Source organism: Lissotriton vulgaris, chromosome 5 (assembly GCF_964263255.1).
Source record: "Lissotriton vulgaris chromosome 5, aLisVul1.2, whole genome shotgun sequence".
Lineage (NCBI taxonomy): Eukaryota > Metazoa > Chordata > Amphibia > Caudata > Salamandridae > Lissotriton > Lissotriton vulgaris.
The window spans coordinates 278,236,918-278,246,977 of NC_141693.1; the positions used below are offsets into that span (position 1 = coordinate 278,236,918).

Here is a 10,060-nt window from a genome sequence, read left to right on the forward strand (position 1 = left end):
CCCCACCCTGCCCCTAAACTGAGGAAAAAGCTTCCATTGTGGGTGTAGTCTGCTGGGCTACAGAGGTGTTTACTGCAGTGTAGAAATGCAGGAAAGAGCCCCTTTTTGCATGATTACCCCCTAACCTTTTGCCAGATACCCAATACCAACTTGACTGAGTGTGTGCTGGGATCCTGCTAACCAGGACCCAGCACCTGTGTTCTTTCACAAAACTGTACATTTGTTACCCACAATTGGCACACCTCTAGGTCACCTTTAAGTCCCTTGTAAGAGGTACCCCTGGTACCTAGGGCCTTGTGACTAGAGAGGGCCTCTAAGGGCTGCATCATGTACTATACCACCCTCAGAGGCCCCTCACCTTAACACCCACACACTGCCCGAGCAGGCTGGGTGCTTAAATGCAGACTAAACTGAAGTGGACATGGCAGATATCCTTGTCTGTCATGCCCACAAACACTGCCTTTGGCATGGATAAGTCACCCTTCTAGCAGGCCATACGCCCTAAAGGCAGGGTGCACCATACCACAGGTGAACGCATAGCTGCATGAGCAATATTCCCCCTCAGTGTCTCTTCCATTCACGGACATTGTAAGTGCAGTGGAGACATTTTGAGTACATGGGTTGGGAGTTAAACACAAACTCCACAGCTGCTTGATGGCTTTACTGAAGTCTAGGAAGTTTAGTATCAAACTTCCCAGCACATTAAACACACACCGATGTCAGTGTCGGATTTAATAAAAAATTCACACATAGGGCATCTTGGAGATGCCCCCTAAAAAACATACCAACTCTGGTGTGGTTCTTGACTGTCTCCCAGCAATCTGCTACCACCAGACAGATTTCTGGACCATTAGGTAGAGAGTACTCCGCTCTCTGGGTCTGGAAATAAATCACATCCTGGGCAGAGGTGTCATGTCTCCACCCCCAGGATGGGCAAGGTTCCTGAAGAGGGAGCTTCAAAGGCATGCCGCCTTTGTTAGCTACCCTCAGCCTTTTGTTGCTATCAGCAACTGGCTCCCACCGGTTCAGACCCCCATTTTGGGTGCAAGAACCAGTGAGAAAACCTAGCTAGGGAGAAAGGTGTGCCCACCTTTGTCAACCCCACACCTCAGGTGGGGGAGGCGAGGTGAAGTCCTCATCTCAGTCCCCGCCATCTTATAGATGGAGGAACCCCTCCTGCCATGAAGAGAATAATGCCCTCCTCCCACTGGAGAGTGGCGTATTAGGGAAGGAACCCATTGGTCCCAACCTGCACACCCCGGTAACACCCCTAAATCTAGGATTTAGGGGTACCCCTGAATCTTGCCTCTTCAGATTCAGCATGAGGAGAAAGACCGAAGAGCCATGCTGCAGAAGAGGATAATGACAACTGTTTTGGCCCCAGCCTGTCTCCTGCTCCAGACCCCTGCAAGCTGAACCCAGCATGTCCTTCAGCCAGCAGCCTCCAAGAATCCCAGACACCAGCCCTGCCTCAAACTCTGATCTCCCATGGACACCGGATTCGTCCAACTCAAGCCAGGACTCCAGATCTGCGAATCTTCACCGCTCTCCACCCCACCCCCTGAGTTTGAGTGGCCCAACACCCCAGCGAGGTCCCCCCGGCGATCATGACCTGTGATCCAGTGTTGGACAACCTTCATTGGCCTTCTCCTTGATGCCGGTGGCCTCATCCTGAAGGCCCCCCCAACCGCTACTGAAACCAGTGAGAAGAACCCAGCACGAAAGGACACCACGCACCCATAACCCCTGATTCCTTAGGTGCCCGACCGACGGTGTCCTGGTTCCAGAAACTTTAACTTCATTCTCCCATCGTTTGTTCCCTTCATCCCGTCGTCTGCCTCCAACCTGCAGTCTTTTTACCACAACCGACATCCTCCATAGAGAAACATTGGGCTCCTGACACCTCTTGAGTACCCTACATCCGGCCGCTCCAGCGGCACAGGTGATGTGGAGTTGGTGCCAATCTGGGACCCCCTTTGCCCTTACCTAAACTTTAGCTGTTTGGCTCCCAAGACCGAGTTAACTGCCCAAGAGCAGTCCCCAACCGAGGTGCCCCATTGGCTAGCATTGGCACTCTGCACCCAGCCAGCCTTGTGTCTTTCGCAGTCCCCTTTGGCTGCAAACCTGAACCTTGGGGAACCTTGATTTTACCCTCCAAATCTCCAATCCTAAAACAGTTTTATTTACCTGTAAACGTAACACTTCGTTTTCTTCAGAGAACTGAATGGTGGGTTTTCTCTGAAAATTCTTCGAGTTAATCTGTTTATCAATGTCCTGTGTTGCTTAAACTGTGTGTCGAGTGTGTTTCATGCCAAACTAGAAAAGTAATTGTGAAGTGATCCAAAAGTAATCTAACCATAATTTGAAGTGTTTTTGAACAGTTTATCAATGGTTTTTCGCAACTGCAAAAGTAATTAAAAGTTCCTACCAAATCAGTATTCACTGTCTTTTGAAAAGTAACATTGTATGAAGAGTTTAACTTATCTGCTACAAAGTACCAATTGGTTCTAGAACTAAAACTGCAAAATACCCCTTTATACAATTGGTCTGGATTCAGTCTTTGAGTTTGTGACATAATTTCCTGCCTGAGTGTGCACAACAGATGCTTAACACTACCCTCCTGATAAGTCTGACTGCTCAACAACACTACCACAAAATAGAGTAAGGTATTTATCTACTTTAGCTTCTGCAATACCTATAGGGATTCACTGGACTCTGTTACGTTATGTTAAATTAACTTATAAAGCGCACAGTAACCCAAGGGTGTCCTGGCGCTAGCTCAAAATATCTATAGGCAGAATTAAGGATATGATTCAGATTGGCCTAGTGTTAAAAAGCAATGTTTTCAATGATTTCCTGAAAGAAATCAAATCCGGAGGGGATTCAATGTGAAAAGGAAGTTGATTTGAGGCCTTGGCACTGCAGATGACAAAACTTCTGCCATCCCAGGTAGCTCGTTTACATTTAGGGACTACCACCATCTTTGTGACCAAGGAGCAAAGGGTTCTGCTAGGAGTGTACCATTTGAAGCTCTGCCTTCAAAATCTACACCTCATAGAGATTGAGCAGAACCAACTACAAGGCTTTAGCTATGATACTAGGTGGTTGATGTCATTTTGGCAGCTTGTCAACTTTATTCAGGCCACCGGTCCAAAATTGTTGCTGGGTGTGAAGAGAAGCAGATTAACTGACTTACTCTGGACTATCCCATTCTGGATTTCACCAGGTTACATATAGTGCAGGAAAAAAAGTGTATATTGTAGCTATAACTCTCCACGCTTTATTTTTGTTTTTTAAGCCTCACTGAGACCTCAGGCAAGACTAGTTGTGTTGGTCAGAAGGCTTGTGGAAACTTAGATCGGTGAATTACCTCATTTTGTTCTACAACATAGAAATGAAATAGCAAGATATAAAGCACCTGAATATGATATCTTAATTATGGGTGGCATCTCTGCTTCTTCTTCCTTCAATGCTCACAGCTCCAAAAAGAGGTGCAACGTTTTAGGTTCCACATCTTCTGCTCTATAGTGACAACGCAGGTTTTGAAATGGCCTTCCATTGAAAGTAAATTTGAAAATTGTTTGCCACTCATCATGCTGCTAGTTTGTCTGCTGTCCTAGGCTTCAGCGGATGTGCACGTTAGGAGTGAATGCAGCAATTTTTGGAATCTTTTTTCAGAAAATAAGGATGATTTTAGGGCGGTTAGTAGAGAGCAAATAGATAACGCACTCGATGCTAAAGACTTGTCTGCATATGACTTTTGCTATAAGGCTACTCTAGGGAAAACAGTCGGTGAAACATGCTGCGACTGATGGCACTTCATGTGCCCCTGAAATTCGTACTTTGATGTCCTCCAATTTTGCCCCGTTACATACGGTAATGTATTACCTCAACATGCGTGGCTAAACGAAATTCTGTCTCACTCTTGTAAATGTCGGCAGCCTAGCACTCTCCTCTCAAACGGGGCATTCTCTCCATATTGGTGCACTGTCCAAGGTTTAACAACTTTAAATTATGAGCTTGAAGGCATCTGCTATAAGAGCATAATTGTTTACTAATCAGTGAGTTAATGTATAACATTTTTGCAACATTGAAAACGCCATATGTTACCTTACGTTCCATTGAGGAAAATGCAGACTAAATATTCTATGCTCCCAGTTTCACCGAACCTGGAGTCAAAGGGAATAATACTCTTCCGTTTAGCTCCTTCCAAATGAAAATGATAGAAGTGGATCGATTGTGATGATTGATCACTAAAAATTACAAGAAGCCAACTCCAGGCCTTACTGTAATCAGTGTGTGAGGGAAGCATGTTTGATTCCCTTGTCCAGTAACTAGATTTACATGGTGCCTCCAATTCAAGTCGCTCAGTAAAGTCTGACAAGTCTCTTGTCTCATTTTTCAAAGATTAATCTCATAGTCCGAACATAGCCAGACAAATGTTGATGGACCTACAAGAAGAATATTAAATCAGTGACCAGGCTTTCAGAACGTAGTAATTTGACTTCTTGCTTCTCAAACTATGGTCATCTGGATATCCCCTTGAATTGCATGAAGGTCCTCGGGGAGGCCACAGCTTCTTCTGCAAAGATCTTTTATGCCAAGGGGTGGTAAGGGTGCTTTGTCTAGGGTGTCATATTCTCTTCATGTTGTGCCACATCAGGTATTTTCTTATTTGTTAGAGCTTGCCAGTGTAGCCATTATTGTTTATGCACTATTAAAAAACTACTAGCAGAACCCTTGCTTTTTATCAGCGATTTTCAACGAATTACTCTGGGTACCCATTGCACACACATGGGGTCTCCCATGATACATGTTCGAAGTTCAGTCGGAACTGCTCATAGGTTTGTTACTAAAGATCATTTGGAGTTACTAGCCATTGTTTCGTTGCTTGTGTTCTTATAGAAGGTTGTCAGCCGTAGGTGGGTTCTACATTCTATACCTAGTATGGATCAAATAATTGAATGCCTTTAGCCAGTCATCCTTTTCATATAGTTGTTCAGCTAAAAGCAACCAATATTAAAATAAAGGATTGCTAGATGGCTCATTAGCTGCCTAGGGCTGTGTTATTTTGTAGACAGCACTCTGCTGCCAGACTGACTTGCAGCACACTCCACAAGAATCAGAGTGTGGGCTCTGTAGTTTTACATCGCAAGACCACACTTAAATAAATCTGCAAACTAGCATCTTGGGAAACTCTGCAAGCTTGTAGAGCCTAATTGCTTAGATATAATACCAACACAGTGGTGCAATTGGAACAGCTGATCTGTTTATTCTGTTGAATATTCCAACTAGCTCTGGTGAGCCTTTTCGGTACGATTGACCTACTCTTTATATAGGAATGTAACATGACTGCCAGTGGCAGAGCATATTACGCATCCTCTAATCGAATGAGAGAAACTGAGCCCTAGTGATGTTGAGAAGTTGTTATGGTGATAACATTTATATATCACTGTGTGAATAATGTAAAGTGGTTTTACAGCCCGATGAGTGGAAATATTTCAGTCCATTGTAGTCCATGACAAAAGCTAATCTAATTCTGGACAGTTGTAGTTACAGGTAAGTACCATTTGTGTGTTTTTCCTTTGTGCACTTCTGCAATAATGGCACATTTAGCGACTAATTGAAGTAAAATGTAACTTTCAAAAGAGAGGACCAATTCCGAGAGATGTCACTTGTTTATATAAGCTGCAGCTATTGCATTATCTGTGTAAGAAGTCTGCATTTGATATTGTTTAACCCTCAGTGTGTGTTCATTTTTTACTAAGTGCAATTTCTTGTGCGATGTATGTTAATTGACTTGAATAGAAATTAGAAATGAAACTCTTAAGCAAGGGCACCCTGTCTGTTGTAGAGTGTTTGCAGATTGAACTTCCTTAGTTTTACCAATGTCTCCATAATTTCTCCTTTCTTCTTTCAGTCGGCTAAAGAAAGAAGGAGATAAGCAGTTGTAATTTTGCTGTGAAGCACTGAAGACCGAATCGTATCCTGGGGAGGCGTGGGCAGTTTTGCTGAATTACCCTGTGTGGCATGGACAAGGGAACTCACCAACAGACTGCCTCTTTGTACTTTCACGCACAAAGAAAACCACGAAAATGTGCCCTCGTACTTACTTTTCCTTGGTTAGAGAAGGTTCCACAAGGACTGGTTTGCCTCCCCCTGCATGAAGCCTTCTGGACGGTCTGGTGGAGACATACCTCCCTGCACCCACCCCCTTTGTGAGTGCGTGAATCCAGACTGGGCACCAAGCGGAGGCCAGCAAAGAGGAAACAAGCCTGTACCCCAAGGCTCTAGTATGAGCAGAGATGATGAACAGTGCGGGTGAATGAGGAGAATCTGGAAAAGACACAAAAACGTGCACCCAACTCCTAATTGATCTATTATCCTGGTACGGACAACTCCAGTTGGACTGCTGAACACATATATTTTTTTTACATAACGGTTACTTTGATGAGATTGCGGGAGAGTGGGATTGTGTCTGCGGGAATCTAGTGACGCCTGCTTTTAAAGCTTTCCAGTTATCTGTATTGTCTGCAAAGGTCACATTTTTTTATTTTCCTGGCATTTTCCAGACTTCTGAATTAAGCTGTCTTGCAATACTGATTTCTAATGGACCTCTTATAATCCGATTATGTCCTGTACTGACCACCTACTGGGCAGACTGGTTCCTTCCTCCATCCTGTTCATTGCAGGCCTTAGCATAGATGATCCCAATCATTTCCTACCAGTGATCATCTCCGTGATACCTCCCTGGGCTGATCTGCCAATTTCTCTTTGGCTCTTCTGTCCAGTTCCTTTAATGTCTGCCCTCCTTAACGTATTATGTTTTATGTTGTGTTGTTTACTCTTTCTCTTCTCCATAGCACCTTCCCCAAAAAGCTGTGCTTTTAGCCTATTGTCAAACCCTTTTTTCCATTTGTGATTGGTACCTATGAAATTTCAAGAGTATATTTTATATTTAAAAGATAAACTCTATAGGTTTCAAGTTATAAACTGCCAATGAACATCCTGTTAGGACGGCATGGTTTTGGGCAGGGTATAGAACTTGTATATTTTATTTAAGTTAAAAAACAATCTGTGTTAGTTTTGTAATGTAAAGGGTTACTAACGATTTGTACTACTGAAGATTTTATACAGATTTTATTTAAAGTTGGCTTAGATGCATGGCCTGGGTTTTGGCTGAGATCTATTTTCATCTCTCCATCTCCTCTTTTATTGAACGAGAGTGCTGCCTTGACTATGTCTGCAATGCATTGGATCACGGAACAGGTCCAGCCAAGAGCCACAACATCGGTGTGGCTGTTTCTTTGTCGAGGCCGAAGTGCCCTTATATTGGGTGAGACGTAATCCTCTTTAATACATATCTCTACTGAGCTGACAAGCTCTTATCGGTTCTCCAATGCTCTAAGGGCCTATATTAGGGCAGCACTCACCTGTCAATGGCAGCACTTAAGCAAATAAATTCAGAATTGCTGGTTCTTTCTTGTAACCTTCTCGTCTCCACACTGTACTACAAATTAAGGTTCCTGTCCTCAATCCCTCACCCCCCACCCTTTACATCTAGATTAGATCTCATTTTGGAGATGGTCTTCACCAGGAACATTGTATACACAAAGGATAGAGGTACATTCAGTTGAGGTCTACAAGCAAGGAGCAGGTTTCCTGCTAGTGCACCATCACCACCCTCCCTCCTGACCCAATCCATGGGATGCACATACCCCACTGTTGTAGACTGTTATACATGGTGGTCCATGACTGTTTTGGTTTAAAATATGGATAAAGATTGTAGTAAATCATTCCGGGAGGTGGCGCTTCTACTTGCGCTTCCGAGCCTCCTGTGTGCCGATCTGGGCCAAAAACGAAGTGACTGCTGGTGAACGCCGTCGTTTCCTGAGGGCGTATATTGGCAAGGCTTTGATATTTGGGGTAAAACCTGTATCAGGAAGTTCCAATCCCAGTCTGTGTACAGCGTCTGGATTTTCTTTTTGTTTTCTTGTACTATTAAATGTCATTATTTAAGACTTTTCTTCCAGTATATCTTACTTGTGTGTTGTCCTAATTTCTGCATTGTTATGCAAATATGCAAGAGGATGCTACTGCCTTTTCTTTCATTTTAATTTTAGGAAATGCTTTGAATCACCATGGTAAGCCTATTTGTTTAAAGTGTTATGTAGGGTTTCTGACAGCAGATTCTCACCTTAAAATATACCCCATGCATTAGACTGGATCTGGAAAACTTTAAGCAGAACCTCTGTGCACTAGTAGGAGGCATCACTCAGCTTCATATGTGATATAGGTGCCACCCTGGCACGCTGACATCAGTTCCTTTTGTTCTGTGCAAGCATCACGGATCCTGATAGATACCGCATAATTTTTTGATCAACCTTTTATTTATTTTTTTGTTGACCTTATTGAGCTTGCTCACAGTGTGCTAGGACATCCAGTCTTCTGCAACACCTTCAGGGTTCGAGCCTTGCGGGGACTTCCACAGGCAGATGACTGTCATATCCCCACTTGGTTTCTCTCTGCTGCTTGGGAGGGGGTTGGGGCAAGACTCCAAGATTTGAGTCAAGTGCAAGGTGGTGCACCTCAAGGTGATTCAAGAATGGGCAATGAATGTAAATGTAAATGTACAGGAATTTATATAGCGCAAATCACCGAGCGGTTTCTAAGCGCTTGCTTAGGGAACCCGTCCTGGTATTCCCCTGTGAGATAACCTTGGCAGGGTATCCGCAAGGTGAAAGCCAGGTATCCCGCCGCTAGGGGCGGTTGTGGAGATTAAGCAAGCTATTGCCCAGAGTTGCAGAGTGTGAACCCGTGAATCGAGTAGGCACTGGAGCGAGAATTGTCGAGTCCATGGACATTTTAGGACTCAAGACCCCGCCGAGCCGGGAATTGAACCCTGGTCCTGGGCTGACCTCTGCTTCCAGGTCTGCCTCCTCTAACCAGTGAGCCACACTTCTCCAATGAAGCTTCTGGTGGCGCGGCAGAGTGTGGCTCCGTCCTGCTCACATTCTCATTCGATCATCTTTACGCTCCAAGACATTCTTGGCGAAGTCAGATGAATCTGTAAAGCACAAAAAGAAGTGTTGTTCAGCTTTTCCTTCTCTGCAATGTCCTTCCAGGCCCCACTCCCGACTCCAGCTGTGGAGCCCACATCTGGGTCCTCTCTGCGCTATCCTGAGCTTTCTGGCTCTGGAGCAACGTTCGCCAACTCAAAAAAATTTGAGAACGCCATACACACCATCTTATGCCACCAACTCCCTATGAAGTACTTTCAGTCCCCAGAGAGCCAAAAGGTACCCCTGCTGGGTTACCGCCAGACGGTTCTCCCTCGACACCAGCCAGGCCCCCTGGATCCACCCTGTGTCCAGAGTGCTACTGCCATTGCTTCCTCCTCCCATCCTAGCTTCAACACTTCCGGTGCCATCCAAGCCTATTACCGTTCCTGACACTGACCTGGTGCCAATACAACACATTTCGACCTCGATGCCGGAGGCGTCCAGTCCTCAACATGTCCTGGACTTTCCACCTCTTGACAGGCCCTGTCCTCCTGAAAGGGAAAATGAGTAGGTGGTATATGGTCCCCTGTAGGACGCTAATGGTGGCAACTGGTATGAGGAGCTAGGTGACGCCAGTGCATGGATACCTCCCAAGACTCTGGCATGATTTACCCTCTGGCTAGGTTTCAGAGGAAGGAGCATCTTTAGTCACCATGATGTGCAAGGTGGCAGAGGTTCTTGATCTCGAGGGCCAGCTGTTCAACTTCAGACCAATGCTTTGACAGTTACTTCACTCTGGTGTAGGCTCATCTGAATCTATGCTCCCCTTTAAAACCCCCTTACTGACGTGCTCCTGGGGGCCTGGCCCGACGCTCCTGCCAAGTCCAGAGAGGGTCATGTGCACAGACTGTCAGCGCCATCCCACCACGGGGATCCAGCCTTCCTCTCACAGCACCGTTTCCCTGATAGCCTGGTGGTGCAGGCCTCAACAGCGAAGGGTACCCGATGCACGTTTCCTACAACACCACTAGATAAGGAACCCAAAAGGTTGGACGTCT

General features: G+C 45.2%; 1 protein-coding gene across 13 annotated transcripts in view; it reads left to right on the top strand.

Moving 5' to 3' along the window:
- Window positions 1-8,035, top strand: part of RERE (arginine-glutamic acid dipeptide repeats) — a 1,284,697-nt gene extending 1,276,662 nt beyond the window's left edge. For all 13 annotated transcript variants that reach the window (XM_086921406.1, XM_086921411.1, XM_086921410.1 and 10 more), the window contains one exon: window positions 5,921-8,035. In XM_086921406.1, coding sequence (XP_086777532.1) covers window positions 5,921-5,954 — 34 coding nt within the window. In that variant the 3' untranslated portion in view covers window positions 5,955-8,035. The remainder of the gene's footprint in view (window positions 1-5,920) is intronic.
- The last annotated feature ends 2,025 nt before the right edge of the window (window positions 8,036-10,060 follow it).